The sequence below is a fragment of the Mesoplodon mirus genome, assembly GCF_964341445.2.
Source record: "Mesoplodon mirus genome assembly, chromosome: 3".
NCBI classification, from domain to species: Eukaryota; Metazoa; Chordata; class Mammalia; order Artiodactyla; family Ziphiidae; genus Mesoplodon; species Mesoplodon mirus.
In genome coordinates this window covers 103,570,132-103,586,901 of record NC_138978.1, presented here as the reverse complement: position 1 = coordinate 103,586,901, position 16,770 = coordinate 103,570,132, and the positions used below count along the sequence as shown (strand labels likewise).

The 16,770-nt window shown below is 54.4% G+C and overlaps 1 protein-coding gene across 3 annotated transcripts in view; it reads right to left on the bottom strand.

Annotated features, from left to right (window-relative positions):
* Positions 1–1,623: 1,623 nt before the first annotated feature.
* Positions 1,624–16,770, bottom strand: part of SLC6A17 (solute carrier family 6 member 17) — a 54,816-nt gene continuing 39,669 nt past the window's right edge. For 2 of the 3 annotated variants that reach the window (XM_082616447.1, XM_082616448.1), the window contains 6 exons: positions 11,895–12,136; positions 11,411–11,603; positions 8,994–9,186; positions 8,249–8,408; positions 6,198–6,360; positions 1,624–5,492 (listed from right to left, as the gene is read on the bottom strand). In XM_082616447.1, coding sequence (XP_082472573.1) covers positions 5,124–5,492; positions 6,198–6,360; positions 8,249–8,408; positions 8,994–9,186; positions 11,411–11,603; positions 11,895–12,136 — 1,320 coding nt within the window. In that variant the 3' untranslated portion in view covers positions 1,624–5,123. The remainder of the gene's footprint in view (positions 5,493–6,197; positions 6,361–8,248; positions 8,409–8,993; positions 9,187–11,410; positions 11,604–11,894; positions 12,137–16,770) is intronic. The other variant, XM_082616449.1, reaches the window with a different exon arrangement.

Below are 16,770 nucleotides of genomic sequence, written 5' to 3'. Positions count from 1 at the left end.
CACTCAGACAAGCCATACCTGAATTCCTCACCCCCAAAACCATGAGATATAATAGAACGGTTGTTTCAAGCCACTAAGCTTTGGAGTAACTTGATACACAGCAACATGCATTATCTCATTCAATCCATTCATTATACCTATCTTACAGACTAGGAAATTTAAGCTCAGAGAGGTTAAATAACTTGCCCTAGGTCTTTCAGGAAGCAAGAAGCCTAGCTGGCATTTGAACTTGAACTTGGGAAGTCTGACTCCATAACTCCCTCAAACCCAAGTATTTGTGATACCACTTTTTAGTGGATCTATGTGTCCCTCCTGGCAGGAGCGTTGGCATTTCAACCCAAAATATTACCTTTAAACAAATAATTGAATTAATTTTCAAGGAGTGATATTTTTAGCACCAAGACATTCTCCTGTTTGAGAGATATATAGGGAGATTTGAAGATGGGGGGTGGGGGAGGAGGGGTTCCCTTACCCAAACTCAGGACAGTGAGTGCTGCTGATTTATTTATCTTTGTGTATCCATAGTTGGCACAGAGCTTGTTCATGGTGGATACTTAATAAACGTTTGTTCAAGAATAAATTAGCCCACAAAAGAGAAAGTGATGGAGTTGGAGAGGCGGTTAAGTGGACCAAGACCTGGAGAGAAAGGCTTTCCTGCCATCTGGTGGCTATTCCTGGAACAACACTTTCTTCTCTGTGGCAGGAGAAGGAAATGGAACGTTCCTTGGGGGACTTTGGCTGTGTCAGGTATCAGGTAGCATCATTCTAGACTGGAGTAGAGTGCCGTGTGGTGGGGCCTCCCCCAGGATCCAGACTTCTTGTCTCTTCCAGTGTCTGTGCTCCTCGAGGGTAAGCAAAGAAGTAGTGCTTCCCCTACCCCCAGCTCATTCTGTTCTCCAGAGCTAAGCATTCAGTAGGTGCTCAATAAATGCTTGAGACTGAAATTTGTGAAAATAAGCAATGAACAGTCTCATATTTCACCTTTACCTTCTACTGAAGTTTGCAAAAAAGATAGCTACCTTGAAGAGAGGGGCCGTTCTCTTAGAACTTAAGTGGCCTGCTCCTGGCAAACCCTCAAGTCCCCAGCCATCCCCCACCTCAATCTCAGGTCTCTGGACACTGGTGTCTTCCCACCCTCAGCCCCTCCCACAGCCCCCCTTGCAGAACTGACAGGCCTAGATGGCTGTCTTCCTGGCAGTAAGGCAGGGTCGGAATTTTCCCTACGAGGTCCCATACACGGACACAAAACAGCATCCTCACATCAGACGAAGCCTCATTTGCCTCACCTGGAAAAACTTGGACAACAGCTATCTCCCTCAGAGAGCTGTTGCTCTGTGATCACATGAGCTTAGATGTGTGAAGTACCTGGAATCTGTAAGGCTTCCTACCAGTGTATGCAGTTACCTATCCTGGACAATTCCTAGGAAAATAAACACATGCCCCTCTTCATCCTCCTCAGCCAGACAGCCAGGCAGCCCCCAAAGTCCCACAGGGGTCCTCACCAACCCACCCCATCCAGGCTTTCAACCCAAAGCTGTCCTCGGGATCCGCCTCTCCCATCCCCTCTCCCTGATCCCAGAGCAGGTCAGAAAGACAAGAGGGGTTTGGGAAGAACAGACACTTTATTGTACACCATGGGGGGTGTAGAGAGGAAGGAGGGGCTCCAGGGGTGACAAAGCCTCATCCCCTCCCCTGGGCTGAGTGGTCTTGACCCAGGGCTCTGAGCAGCATGGGGCACGTGGACTAGAATTTTTCTGAACTTGCGCCAGAACCGAAAGTGACACCTGGCATGTGTGCTTAGGATGAGAAGGGACGCTGGGCCCTTCTCCCCCATCCCCAGTCATTAGGCTCCGGAGAAGGGGCAGCAGACCCCAGTCTGGGGGACTGGTGGGCGCTCAGGGAGTCGGGTGCGTCCCAACATGTACTCCGGTGGGAGGGGGATGTGCAGCTGTGAAGAAGGCAGACGGCAGCCCCCTCCCCGTACTAGTGCAGGCCTGTGTGGGCCTGGGACCACACAGCTTCTGACCCCCAGCCTCACGGCCTGTAGGCTGAGTCAGGAGGGCCTCTCCTAGCACTAGTCCCCACAGACTTTTTGCTCGAGGGCAAAAGCCAACCTGGCTGGCATCAACCTCTGTGCCCATCCGTCCACCCATCTGGGCCTCAGCCTTCACGTTGCCTCAGTGGAGAGGGCTCCCTGAGCAAGAAGCTGGTGACTGGGGCTGGAGGGCGGGCAGAGGCAGGACCAGGCACCAGGGACTCTTTCAGGTACACCCCTGGCCTGCCCTGCTCTGCCCTGGAGTCTGCTCTGTCCCCTGTGGGCACTGCATGGACAGCACCAAAGTCAGTGGGGTGGGGACCCTGTGCTGGAACATAGGGCCTGCCCCTCTCTGGCCACGTCCTGCTCCTCCAGGGAATCGGGGCTGGATCTCTCTCCGTCAGATGCCCTACCTGCTCTTGACCCCATCGGCCCCATCCACTCCCAGCTCCCCTGAGGAGTGAGCAGAGGTGTGTGTGTGTGTCAGAAGCACAGGGGAGGGGTGGCTGTTTCCCCTGAACACTGTCAGGAATGTCTCAAGGACAAACGCAGGACAAAGGCGCGGTGAGATGACGCCCTCTTGGGGTCTCACCATCTTAAGAAACCCAGCACTTTCCCTGGAGCTGAAGACATTGTGTCTCCAGTGGGCACAGCAAGAAAGTAAAATAAATGTGGGGACTTCTCCCATTCCCCTAAGATGCCTCATTCCCTGTTTCTGGCAAGCCCAATGGGATGAAGGCAATGAGTCACCAGTGAGAGGCATGTGTCTTTCCCAGGACGCGGGTTTCCCACGGAACCCTGCCCTGAGGCCTCGCCTGACGGAGTTGAGAGGAGGAGGAGGTGGCAGGAGGGCAGCGTGGCCTTCAGGAACGTGGTGAACACGGGCATCACAAGTCAGCACCCTACGCACACCCACACCCACACCCACATATGTGCACGCACACACACACACGCACACACCAAGCTCGGGGCCCTACGTCTAATGGCAGAGACGCAGCAGGACAGGGCCCCGGACTACAGCAGCCAGCTACGAGCACTACCCAGCCCACGAGGACCAAGCTGACGGCCCCAGCTCAGCCGCCCTGTCACAGGCTGGCGTGATGGGGCCTGGTCCAGCCACACGCTACAAAATTAAAAATATATCAAATATACAATGAAAATAGATCTTTACAGCACTGAGGATGAAAATAGTCCACCAGCCACAGTATAATATTGGGTTTGTCATTTAACAGCATTTACACCCACATGTACAGATTGAATATACAATAGAAATAGAATATATAGAAGAGTATATATAGTAGTGTCTCTCCTGGGGCCTTGCTTTTCCTGTTGCTATTTCTGCTTGGGATTAGGCACAGGGCCAGGTAGGAGGTGCTGTCAGGTGAGGGGGCCTAAGGCGTGATGTTGTGTCCCAGAAGCTCATGTCTTTGTGGAGATGTGCGTCTCCCCCTCCCCTCACGCACTCAGGAAGGATGGGTGGGGCTGAGAGGGCTGGAAATGGGAGCACGTGTGGGAGGAGGAAGAGGAAGGGAGTTGGCGAGTGGACCCCAAGGGGGGCGGGGAAAACCAAGGGACTAAGGGGTGGAGGAGGGACCCCTGGGCCTAGTGTGTCCCCCCGCAGTGCTGAGAGCAGTCAGAGGCACAAGAGTGACTCAGGACGCCTGGTGAAGGAGCCAGGCCTGCCCCTGCCCTGCCCACTGCAGCTCTCAACGATGGAGGTTTGCTGTCCCAGCCAGTCTTCCTTCCTCCCCCGCCTCCTTCCTTCCATCCACCCATCCTTGCATCCTTTCGTCAGTCCATTCATCTCTCTGCAGACTTCTGACCTCCAATCAGGTTCCAATCCTCTTAGCCTGCACTCCGAGGGCAGCCCTCTTCCGGGGGAGGCGAAGGTAAGCGTGGGTGGGGTGCCGGAGGGCTGGGCCCCAGGACTGAGGCCCGGCCCTCCCCCTGGGCAGCTTCCAGTGGCCACAGCACGGCCTGTGCCCCCCACACCCCGCCACGGGCCGGGCAGCTTGGGAAAGGTTTCCGAGGTGTCCACACACGACGTGCACACTGGGTGGCTGTGCTTGTACAAGGAGAGGGGTGGTGGCCCAAAGGGGCAGTGAAATTATCTCCTTCCCAGGTGTGAGCCCCTGAACTCCAGGGACTGCCGTTCCAGGGCAGAAGCTGCCGCTAGCTAGCGAGAAAGTCGGGTCCCTGGCGAGAGGCGGGGGGGGGGGGGTGTGCTTCAAAGCTGTGCTCCAAACCATCTGACTTGTGCTATGAGCCATCAGGTGTGCTCTGGAGACTTCTCCTCTCTCGAGGACAAAGTCAGAGGCCACGACTCTGGGCTCCCGGATGGGGGTGTAGGGAGAGGGCAGGCTAAGCCCTAATGGAGGTGGGAAGGGCTCTGGGGCCAGTCACTGCCCTACCAGGCAGGATGCGGGAGCACACACCCCCCCACCACCCCAGGCAGGGCCAAGAACACTGGAGGGTCCACCTTGAGCCTGGGGCCAAGGAGCCCCCTCATCCCACCACCCCCGCTGCCAAGGCTCATGCTCTAAACCAGAGGGCACCGTCTGCCTCACCAAACAGAACTTGGGGATTTCTGCAGACTCCATCCCAAAGTCTGAGCCCTGAGTCCTGGCACCTTTGCCCCATCTCCAACTTTAAACTGGGCACCTCTGGAAAGGGACACCCCACCCACCCCATCCCTGCGCCACCACCACTACCTGGCAGCACAGACCTAAGGGACTCCAAGACCTAAGAACTGCAGGAGAGAGGGAGTGTGGAGTGACCCCTGGAGTGGCCACTTGGAGTCTCCCCTGTGCTGGGAATCAGGACGTCTGGGTGGTTCCAGTTACTCAGCTGTAGTTTGGTAAAGAGATCTCTGAAGGTTAGCTGGGTTGGGGGCCTAGACTGGGGGACAGAGCTTCTCCCAGCCCCCACTCAGATCTAGGAAGCAGAAGTCGGCTGGGACTGGGGTGGAGGATGAGGCAGGGCAGACCCCCTCCCCTTGGGCAGAGGGCCTGGCCTGGAAGGAAAAGCCAGGCTGGGACACGTGGGCTGGCTGGGTGTGGGAGGCAAGGCGGGCAGGGTGGGGTGGTGGTCACAGCTCCGACTCAGGGGTGCTGGCCAGGAGGTAGCCACTCCCATAGCGTCCATTGGGGTTGCCACTGGTCTCCAGGGGCGATGTGCTGCCGGGCCCCAGGTAGGAGCGGTGAGTGGGCATGGGGGAGGGTGCCTCGCTGGGCACCTTGCTGAGGATGAAGCGGGTCTCGTCGTTCTCCTCCAGGTTGGAGATGTCCTTCATCATGCGGCCCTTCTTGTAGGACACGGAGAGGGTGTTGGAGCCATCAGAGAGCAGGTGGAAGTGCCGCAGAACAAACACCACAGGGATGGGCAGGACAGCCACGACAATGAGCGTGATCAGGAGAGCCATGGCCCAGTTAGGGAAATACAGGTAGCGCTCGGCAGCCTAGGGGTGGACACAGGTGAGGGCTGCTGCCCGCCCTGCCGCAGCCTCACCCTCTCAGACTCCAGGACAACTTCCCCGCTGCACTCATCCTGGCCAGGCACTGGTAGAGATGGGGTTCACTGGGGGCTGCTCCTTGGGTTAGCTGGTCCCCTTGGCTAAGGGCCTGAGCCTCCCTGGGTCTCAGTTTCTGCACTTGTAAAAAGTTGCGGCGGGGCTTCCCTGGTGGCACAGTGGTTGAGAGTCCGCCTGCCGAGGCAGGGGATGCAGGTTCGTACCCCAGTCCGGGAAGATGCCACGTGCCTTGGAGCGGCTGGGCCCCTAAGCCATGGCTGCTGAGCCTGCACGTCCGGAGCCTGTGCTCCGCAACGGGAGAGGCCACAACAGTGAGAGGCCCGCGTACCGCAAAAAAAAAAAAAAAAGTTGGGGTGGTTCCACTCCATGGACTCCACAGGGAGAGAAAACATGGGTTAGAAAGACTGGACAAGTGCGTTCACCTTTCTGACCCTCAGTTTCCCCATTTGTGTGACAGCGATAACACCACCTCTCTCTTTGGGTTGTTGTACAGGTTACAGATCAGCTGTGCAAAGCCCCTGGCAGGGTCTGGCACCGAGTAGTTGCCCTATAAGGGGTTATCTCTACCACCTGTGGCATTAAAGGCCTGGGAAGATGCCAATGTCCCTGGAGTTTCAGGCCCCCACCTCTCACCTCCTCCTTGATCCAGGCGCTGTAGCCCGGGGGCGTGACCCCCAGCTGGATGATGCTGGCTGTGGTGAGCACAGCCATGCACAGTGGAGACACGAACTTCCACATGTAGAAATAGAAGCGGTAGGGCTGGAAGCCCAGCATCTCCGTCAGCTCCTGCATGAACCTGCCAAGCACAGCACAGGGTCCAGAAGTTGGCACCCCCACTATGCTGGCATATGCCCCCCAGCCACCTCCTCCAGGAAGCCTTCACTGACCAGTCCCTCCCTCCCAGGCTCTTACACTCTTCACATTCAATACATTATTCTGTGGCCCCACTGGCCTCTGAAAAGGCTCTGTTGTCCTCCCCTAACTTCCTCTGACTATGTCACGTCACACCTCACCCAGGGATATGATACAGCCCACAGGACACGCCCTGGGCAGGTGGACAGGCTCCAGAGGGCTTTGCTGGGCACCCAGCCCTCCTGGTGCTGGCCTGGCTCTAGACTCCCCCTGCTGGAAGAGAGGTAGAAGTGCACATTCCTAGTGTCCAAAGGCAGAAGGCCGTCCTGACTCTGGGATGCCTAACCACTGGGCATGTGGGTGAAATTCCGGGAGGCTGGCAGGCTGTGTACATGAATGGCATTAAAAAAAATCATCTTTACCTCAGTAACACCTAGCTGAAAGCTTGCACTTCTTTCTGTTATAAGTGCAAGCAATGACAGTAGGGTTAACAGTACCCAAGACGCTGCAAGCAATTGATTAAATCACAGATATTTCCCTATCACGTTACAATTGAGATACTGACAAACATCATTTATACTCATCACTGCTTTGAAATTACCACTGTTATTAGACCCACAGCTAGATCTTGTAACTTAATGCAGTAAAAATAAAGTACACGTATATTACTGTATCACAGATTTTAAACATTATTTTGCTAATTTTCAATATAGTTTCCTATATAATCTTATATATTTTATCTTATGCATTAAAAAATAACAGTCTGAGGGCTTCCCTGGTGGCGCGGTGGTTGAGAGTCCGCCTGCCGACGCAGGGAACACGGGTTCGTGCCCCGGTCCGGGAAGATCCCACATGCCGCAGAGCGGCTAGGCCCGTGAGCCATGGCCGCCGAGCCTGCACGTCCGGAGCCTGTGCTCCGCAACGGGAGAGGCCACAACAGGGAGAGGCCCGCGTACCGCAAAAAAAAAAAAAAAAAAAAAAAAAATAACAGTCTGAGAAGGGGTATGGGGCTTCACCAGACTGAAGAAGAGTGAGAGACTTTCCAGCAGCGTGTTCTAACCCCGGCTCACAGGGCTGCTCTCTGTCTTATCAGCCCATTCCCTCCTGCACTCTCCTAGGAAGTAGATGGCTGTAGCAGGGCCTGTGAGAGTCTGATTCTGAGACCAGGTCTAGACATCGAGGTGGGTCAGGCTGAGTGGGTTAGGGGAGCCCTGGGTGTTGCTGAGTGAGTTAAAGGACTTCCTGGGGACACAGATTTGTCCTGAAATGAGGAATGAGGCCAGGGGCTGACAGTGTGTATAGGTTTCCCTGAGGCTCAGGCTACGAGACCCAATCCTTTCATACTGCTGAATTCTCTTACCCCACCCAACCCCAAACTTAGGGCCCAAACCACATCTCGTCTCACACTCCTTTGTAACTCACTCTAGAACTATGAGTCAGGCTGCTGAAGTCAATGGGTTCTTTGAGGGCAGGGGCCTCTTGTGCACCCACTAAGTGCTTAATGAGCTTGACAGAATTCTGAGGAGTTGGTACCCAGGAAAGGTGCTATGGTAATTTAAGCCCGTTCAGGATGATGCCAGCGCCTGAATCCAGAAGACTTGTGTCCTCAGCCTGGCTCTCTCTCTCACCAGCCCAGTGGCCTTGGACAGTCGTGTCCTCTCTCTGAGACTCAGTTTCCCTAAGTGATCTGTAAGGGCACTCTCTGGCTGACATCTGACTCTGTGATCTCCTGCCCCACTCATGAGCAGCCCTGGGAACACAGCACTCTCCAGGGAGTCAGGATGAGACAGACCCCTCCTCCTGTCCCCAGCTCTCCCCCACGTCCCCCTTACTTCTTGGTTCCATAGATCCAGGCCACAGCGACATTCTCAAGGATGACGATGACGGTGAGTGGCAGGGTGGCCGAGTAGTCATCAAACATGGTGACAAAGTAGTTTCCGGAGCGCTGGACGAACAACAGCCCCACGAAGAAGGCAAAGACACAGCAGCCCACTACAGAGAGCCGGGAGGCCGGTATGGGGGCAAAGGTGCAGGGTGGGTGGTGCCCCAGGGGTCTTAGGGGCACCCAGGTCCCTCCCATCTCACCCCTCCTCACAGCAGGCCTGCAGCCCACCCTCTGGTAGGCCCAGCCCTGCGTGGAGGTGGCGAGGGGGTCCAGATGCTGAGGTTCTGAGTTCCTACTCTACTAGGCAGGGAACACCCTGGGGCTGGGAGTGACAGGGATGGAACAGGGTGCAGGGCCTGCACGGAGGAGGCCACCCCTGCTAAGACACCTCAGCAGGCCCTTGGGGAGAAGGGCAAACGAACCAAGAAAGAGGCCTATCTCCCAGCCCAGGTTTGGCACAGCTTCCCAAACAGCCTTCTCCCTTCCGGCTCTTAAGTGCTCTTCTCTGGGTGGCGTGGCCAGGCTCCAGCTGTGTGCCGGGTTGGGTGGGGGGTGGGGGGGGTGGAGCTTTCTAAGTATGGAGTCATGAATAATCCAGTGGGAACCCAATCTTTCTACAGTCAGAGTCACAACCTGTTCACTGTTCCCCTGGACAGCCCACAAGCCCAGTGGGGGCTGCCGGGAGGAGTTACCTGTGAACATCTCCTTGGGCACCTTGAAGGTGTCGATGATGGGCGTGGTGATGCCCGCCATGGTCCCGATCATACTGCCCAGGCCCAGGTTGATGAGCATCAGGAAGAACATGACGGACCAGAACGGGGAGGCGGGGAAGTGCGTCATGGCCTCGGTGAAGGCGATGAAGGCCAGGCCTGTGCCCTGCACGGACTGAGGGTGGGTGCGGAGGGCGGGGCTGAGTGAGGGTCCACGCCCACCTGGGAGCCCCCTGCTTCCTTATCTCTGCCCTCAGAGCTTTAGGAATATAGCTGTTCCCTCCTTCACAGAGATCCCCGCCCCCCTAAATCCTCTTGCTTTCAGCCAGTGGGTCTCAAATTTGAGTGGGCATCAGAATACCCCCCAGGGGGCTTCCCTGGTGGCTCAGTGGTTGAGAGTCCGCCTGCCGATGCAGGGGACACGGGTTCGTGCCCCGGTCTGGGAGGATCCCACATGCCTTGGAGCGGCTGGGCCCGTGAGCCATCGCCGCTGAGCCTGCGCGTCCGGAGCCTGTGCTCCGCAATGGGAGAGGCCACAAAAGTGAGAGGCCCGCGTACTGCAAAAAAAAAAAAAAGAAAGAAAAAAAGAATACCCCCCCAGGGAGTAAAACATTAATTCAGGACTTCACCTCTGGGGCCTGGAATCTACGAGTTGTCCAAGGACCCCAGGTGATTCAGATGAAGATGCTCACTTTTAGAAACACACCCAGCTCAAGACACTCCTCCTCTAAGCAACACAGCCGCCCCCAGCTCCGAATGCCAGACTTTACCGAAGTGGTCTCAGCCTCGGCTGCCCCATGGAAGCACGTTGGAGCCTTTAAAAAACACTGATGCCTGGGTCTCTCCCCAAGGACAATGATTTGTTTGGCCTGGGGGTAAAGCTGGGTATCAGGGTTTTATAAAGCCCCCAGGTGACTGTGATGGGCAGCCAAGGTAGAGAACCACTGCTTTAGTGCCCAGGTCCCTGCTCACAGGGAACTGACCACACACTGTCCGCTGACATCACTTCTGTGCTATCCTGTAGTGTCTGCGGACTGCGAGGGAACACCTCCCCAAACTGTGAGAGTGTAGTTCTTGTCACTTAGATGTTATCAAGATTGTATTATGTAAAAAAACTGCTACGGGGACTTCCCTGGTGGTCCAGAGGTTAAGACTCTGTGCTCCCAATGCAGGGGGCCCGGGTTCTATCCCTGGTCAGGGAACTAGATCCTGCATGCCGCAACTAAAGATCCCACATGCCGCAACTAAAGATCCCGCACGCAGCAACGAAGATCCCACACATGGCAATGAAGATCCCTCATGCCACAACTAAGACCCTGCACAGACAAATAAATAAATAAATGGATTTTTTAAAAAGCCTGCTACCATCCTACTTCTATTCAGAGGACCAGGCCACGCCTGTGAGAATGGGGCAGGGTCTCAAGGAAGGGCACCGTCCTTTATGCTGCCAGTTACCTGGGGAAGAAACCAGGGCAGGGGTGCCCAGACATGGCCCTTTCACTCTTGATCACATGGGAAGAGCTCACAGGCGACACAGTCCCTCAGCATTAGGCTGGTGCCAGTAGAATGCAGCTGACTTTTTCACGAGTGCAGGGGAAGCGTCAGCTTCCCTGGCTCCACGGAGAAGGGGAGGGTTGGTCGAGGCTGACTGAGGGGAGCTGGCTCAGCCCCATGTGAACCCTGGCACCAGCTGGATCCCAGGACCCCATGGGTATGTCTCTCTCCTGTTACCCCTCCTAACAGAACAGTCACTTTGAAAGTTTCCAGCTGTGTAAACGGGGATAGAAGCAAGGTGTCCAAACTTGGGCCTGCATGTTAATGAGGGGCAGCATTGCCCTGCCCTCCCCAGGGGCTAAGGGTCATTGTGGCAGTGGGAGTGGGGAAGCTGGGGGAGGGGCAGAAGCATCAAGATTTGAACCCTGGCTCCCCTACTTCTTAGCTGTGAGACCTCAAGCAGGAGACAACATTAATACTCGGCTCACGGCTCTGTCACGAGGGCCCAGGGGATAGACAGCAAAGGGCAGACGCTAATGTAAACACTTATTTTCTGCGTGCTGTGTCCAAAGCACTGTTCCAAACGCATTACACATGGCAGAGACGGGTGCGCAGGAAACCCATTCAAGACACGTGAAAGCCGTCCCCATTCCCGGTGATTTCTGGGACTTGTGCACCTGCCTCGTCTTCTCAGAGAGACTCAGCCTACCTCAGGGCAGCGGTTTTGGCCAGCACCTTCCCTCTGTCCTTCTCTGGGCACATAGTAGGTCCTCACTTATCAAGTAAAAAAATGAGTCCCTGGAGGCTTTCTGCACCCAAGCTCCAGCCACCCATGGCCTATCTCTGGGTCCTGCACTCCCACACCTGCCTTTCTGCCCATCCTGGAAGGACAGCCTGCCCCATACCTTGTCCAGCTCATCCTCCAGAAGGCAGGGATCAAGGCCCAGTGCTGAGAAATGGTCCTCCTTCACGGTCTTGATGACCTTGTACATCTCCGCGTAGTCCTTAGTGGTCAGGTGAGAGAAGTTGACGTGAGGAGGGATGAGGGCCCGGCTCAGGACGTCGGTGTTGAGGTACCCCAGGATCTTCTCGGCATTCCTGCAGCACAAAGGGAAGGGTAAAGTCAAAAGGTTTAAAACAAAAAAGTCGAAAAAAAAGGTAAAAAAAAAAAAAGTTCAGGTAAAAAGGCAGGACTGGGCACCATCCTGGGGGTACCTCCTAGACACCCAGGCAGGAATCGACAGAGACATCTCTGAAGCTGTCCCTGTGGTCCAGGGCTGGGGACAGAGAGCTCCTCTGATCTCCATCACCCAGCACGGGTGGAGGGGGACTCTCCCAGGGGAAGGTGGACAGCGAGAAAAAAGGACAGGAGGAGAAAGGGCCACCTACTCGACCACACACTTCTCGTTCAGGATGTTGGCCTTGAAGCCCAGCACAGCGAACACCACGAGGGTGGCCAGCACCGAGGTGAAGAAGTTGATGAAGGACACCAGGGCGGCGTCGAAGTGGCAGTTGTTGTCCTGTTTGTTGTAGCTGGAGAAGGCGATGACACCCCCAAAGCCTAGCCCCAGGGCGAAGAAGACCTGTGTGGCTGCCTCTCGCCACACCTGGGGGTCCAGCATCTTGTCCAGCTGTGGTGGGGGAGGGGCGACCATGGCAGGGGAAGAAAAGAGACACAGAGATCATGGCTTAGGGAATTCCCTGGCGGTCCAGTAGTTAGGACTCGGTGTTTTCACTGCCGTGGCCCAGGCGCAAACCCTGGCCGGGGAACTAAGGATCCTACCAGCAGGCGACGCAGCCAAAAAAAAAAAAAAAAAAGATAACAGCTTTATTCTAGTGTGGTGGAATTCCCACCACACCCCTCTTCCTCAGCCTCACAGAGTCCAGAGGCAGCGTGGCACAGTGGTAAAGAGATACATGTGGCCTGGGCAATTCCCCTAACCCCCCCTGAGCCTCAGGTCTCTGATGGGTAAAACACAGATAACAAGAGTATCAGGAATCTAAAAAATACAACAAACTAGTGAATATAACAAAAAAGAAACAGACTCACAGGTATATGGAGAACAAGCTAGAGGTAATCAGTGGGGAGAGGGACAGGGGAGGGGCAAATAGGGGGAGGGGATCACAAGGTACAAACTATTGTTTATCAAATAAGCTACAGGGATATATTGTACATCACAGGGAATATAGCCAATATTTTATAATAACTATAAATGGAGTATAACCTTTAAAAATTGTGAATCACTGTATTCTACACCTGTAACATATAATATCGTATATCAACTACACTTCAATTTAAAAAAAGAGTATCAGCTTCAGATGATTGTTGTGAGCCAGGTAAGATAAAATAAATGCTACATGCTTACATAGTAAGTTCTCAGTTAATTTTAACTGCTACCGTTGCTTACCACAGAGCTATCATACCAAGGAACATCTTCAAGGCCATCAGGAATGATGTGTAGGGCAAACTCTAGGGAGTGACGTTCACTTAGACTATAGTGTGAATGGTGCCTCCTGGAGTCGGGCAGTATACAGCCTGCACAACTGTACAAGACAACTAAGAACACAAATGTCTCTCTCCTCCACCTCAAACCATGAAAAAAGATACCAACCTCTCCCTCCTGCTCACCCAAACTCCCTTTCCAAAAAAGAAAAAAACCCTAAGTTCATTCATATACATCTACAGGCCCTAGATCACAGAAGAATCACCCCCAACCCACCCAGCTTGAAGCACAGAACCCAGACACTTCCTGGAGAGGGGAGCCCCTACCTGACCTGTCCATCTGCCCTCAGACCCAACAGGAGCCAGGACCTCCACAGTATCTAGATGGCTTGGGGCAATTTCTAAACGCTTTTCATGTCTGTTTTCCTTTTTTTATTTTTATTTTTTTGCGGTACACGGGCCTCTTACTGTTGTGGCCTCTCCCATTGCGGAGCACAGGCTCCAGACACGCAGGCTCAGCGGCCATGGCTCACGGGCCCAGCCGCTCCACGGCATGTGGGATCTTCCCGGACCGGGGCACGAACCTGTGTCCCCTGCATCGGCAGGCGGACTCTCAACCACTGCGCCACCAGGGAAGCCCCATGTCTGTTTCCCTTTTACTGTTTGTTCCTCAATGCAGGGACTAGGGCTTGGGCCCAGCATAGGGTTTTAGAGTCAGAAAGACCCAGGTCTAAGTCTGACTCCCTCTTTAAATAGCTGAGAAGGCTTAGGCAGGTGATAGTGCCTGTTTTATGGGCCTCTGTTTTCTCATCTGAAAAATGGGAATAATAGAGTCTCCCTCCAAAAATGATTGTGAGGACCAAAGGTACAGTCTCAAGTAATGCCTGGCGCATAGGGGCATTTAATCCTGACAAAATGCCTCTGACCTGGTCAGGACAGAGGTGGGTTTTGGGTTTTTTTTGGGGGGGTTGTTTTTTTTGGTGGGGGAAGGAATTGTTATCCACATTTAGAAAGAGTAAACTAAGACCCAAAGGTGAAATAACTCACTCAAAGTACCGGAGCCAGCCAGCTGGGGCAGAGGAGTTACTAAAACACAGATCGTCTGACATGGGGCTATGGCGCCCTCCTAGCACACCATCTCCTGACTCAGCTGGTCTGCCGCTATACTCCTCAGACCACTTTCCCTTTGGACCTTTGCTGCTGAGGTGGACCCAAGTGACTTCACTCCAACCAGAGGAGGGAGGCAAGGAGAGAACTAGAGAATCTACTCCCCCTGTGGGCACAAGCCCCAAGTGGTCCTGGCCCAGTTGCCCCTTGCTGCATGCCTATAAGAGAGTCTGTTCCTTGTGTGTACAGTAAAGTGATGGGCTTAGGGTCCATCCAGCTCTAATATTTCAGTCCTAACATCTAGGACAGAGGCTCACCATCTCAGCAGCTTCCCAGGGCGTGTCTGAGCACCAAGAGTCACTGCCCAGCTGAGAAGGCGTTGGCAAGCTTGGAGGCTGGCAGAGTGATGGGCTAGGGGAGGAGGAGGAGGGAGATGGTAGTAGAGCCCTTGGGCTTTGGGTCCTGTACACGAATGCAGGACCAGGAGGACTGCCTGGTTGCTATTATGTGCATTCCAGGGGAGATTACAGTCCCTCAGTCCACACAACATAGGTAAAGCCATCTTTGGCCCACCAAGAAAGCCCCGAGCCCAGACCTTAAGGAGCCAAGAGCCCCTTGTCATTCATGCGGAGGTGACACCCTCCCACCCCCTCCCCCTCGCTGTACACTCAACAGCTGTAACGTGTATGGGCTCCCTGAGGATACGACACACAGCCACTCATCCAACAAACCCTGAGCACCTACTGTGGGCCAGGCCTGGTACTGGGTGGTGGGGAGCCACGCGGAGCAATAGCAGACAAGGTCCCAGCTCTCGTGGAGCTGACATTCTAGTTGGAGAGATGGACATTGGTCAAATGACCCCATAAATAGATATGCTAAGTTGCAAAAGTGACAAGGGCTGGGAAAGCCAGGTACCTAATGCTGGGAGAGCCTGTGATAGGGGGATTTGAGCGAGTCAGGAGGTCAGGGAAGGCTTCCAGAGGAAGGGATCTTTGAGCTGCCCTCGCTAAAGGGAAGGAAGAGCATTCAGGCAGAGGGAACAGTGTGTGCAGAGGCCCTGAGGGGGGATGGAGGAGGACACCCTCCTCACACGGGGAGCTATGTGTGTAGGGAAGCGGTGAGGACAAGGCAGGAGTGGCACAGGCGAGGCTGGGAGAGTCAGAGGAGTCACAGCAAAGGACCGTAAGGATCTTTGTCTTGATCCTAAAAAAGCACTTAACCAGGGAAAGCATGAAGAGGTGTGAAGGAGGAGCGAAACAATCGGATGGGCATTTCTTAAAGAAACCAGTGGATGCAGCAGATCTGCGAGGAAGCACATCCTGAGATTCAGGTGGGAGGTCATGGTGGCATTGCCTAGGGTCAGGGTGGTGAAGACAGAGAGGGTATAGCAGGAAAAAACAAGTCTACCTTAGTGACGGACTGGAGATGGGGGGCGCTGGAAGGGGAGATGCCAGGGTGACGGCCACAGCTCTGGCCTGCAAACCTGAGTGGGTGGATGTGGAAACAGCGGAAGAGGGGCCGGTGTCGATGGGGTTAGAACAGGGAAGATCAAAGCATCCCTTCTAGAAATGCTGAGTTTAATGCGTCCTTAAGATATCTACAAGGAGATGTCAAGCCGGTAGTTAGACAAATGAGTTTGGAATTTCGAGGAGAGCGCTGAGCTGGAGGTATAATGTGTGCGTAGCAGGTGTACAGGCAGTGATTGCCCTGAGGCTGTGGGTAGAGTGAGAAGAGGCAGGAGCCTGGGGCCAAGTCAACATCTGCAATTTTAAAGCAGGGAAGAGGATCTTACAGGGAGGGAGAGGAGCAACAGCAGTGGAGGCCGGAGGAAAAGCAGGAGAGGGCTGGATCACGGAGGCCATGGGAAGAAAGCCCGCCGGGGAGGAGCGGGGACCCCTGCTATGGAGTGAAAGATGCTACAGCCACAGGTCATGGGTGAGCTTAGTCGGAGCTGTACAGGGAGCAATGGGGCCAGAAGACAGAGAGGACTGAGGAGAGTTGAGAAGCACAGGGGAAGAAATGGTGGACACTCTGGAGAAGCTAGGCTTGGAATGAAAGGGCAGTATCGGGGGAAGGCTACGAAATCTGGAGCGTTGCTTTTTGATTTGTTGCCTCGTCTTTGTTTTTAATGCAGTGACTTGACGATACCTAAAGGTGATGGAGGGCAGGAGACCTAGAGGAGGGGAGATGAGCTGTCTGCCATAGGGGACCCTTGAGCTGCTCACCTGGGAGACGAGAGAAGGAGGACGGGATGGGACAGCTGTGGGCAGGGCTGTATACATATTCTGTTTCTGTCTCCGCCATCTAAGGGAGTTTTCGTCTTGGTGGCTTCTGTTTTCCCCATAAAGCAGGAGGCAAAATCATCTGTTGGGGGTAAAGTGTACTGAGAGGAGAGGTCAGAAGGTTCAGACAGTGGAAAGGGTTGAAAATGTTCCCCATGGAACACAGGAGAGAAAGATGGCCAGAGAAATGGCACAGGGTCATCCCACACTGTTGAGGGCCCGTTGCTCTTGCAGTGTCACCTTCTTTACAAAAATGGTACAGACCTGCATCTCCTCATCTAAAAGCCTTGGGACCAGACTGGTTTTGGAAACCAGGCTTTGTTTCCAATTTTATTGTAGAAAGGTAATATGGTGTATATGCCACATAATTACATAACACCCCCACATGGGGTCTGGGGCAGCACCCTGTAATCAGACACATTAGTATTTCTGA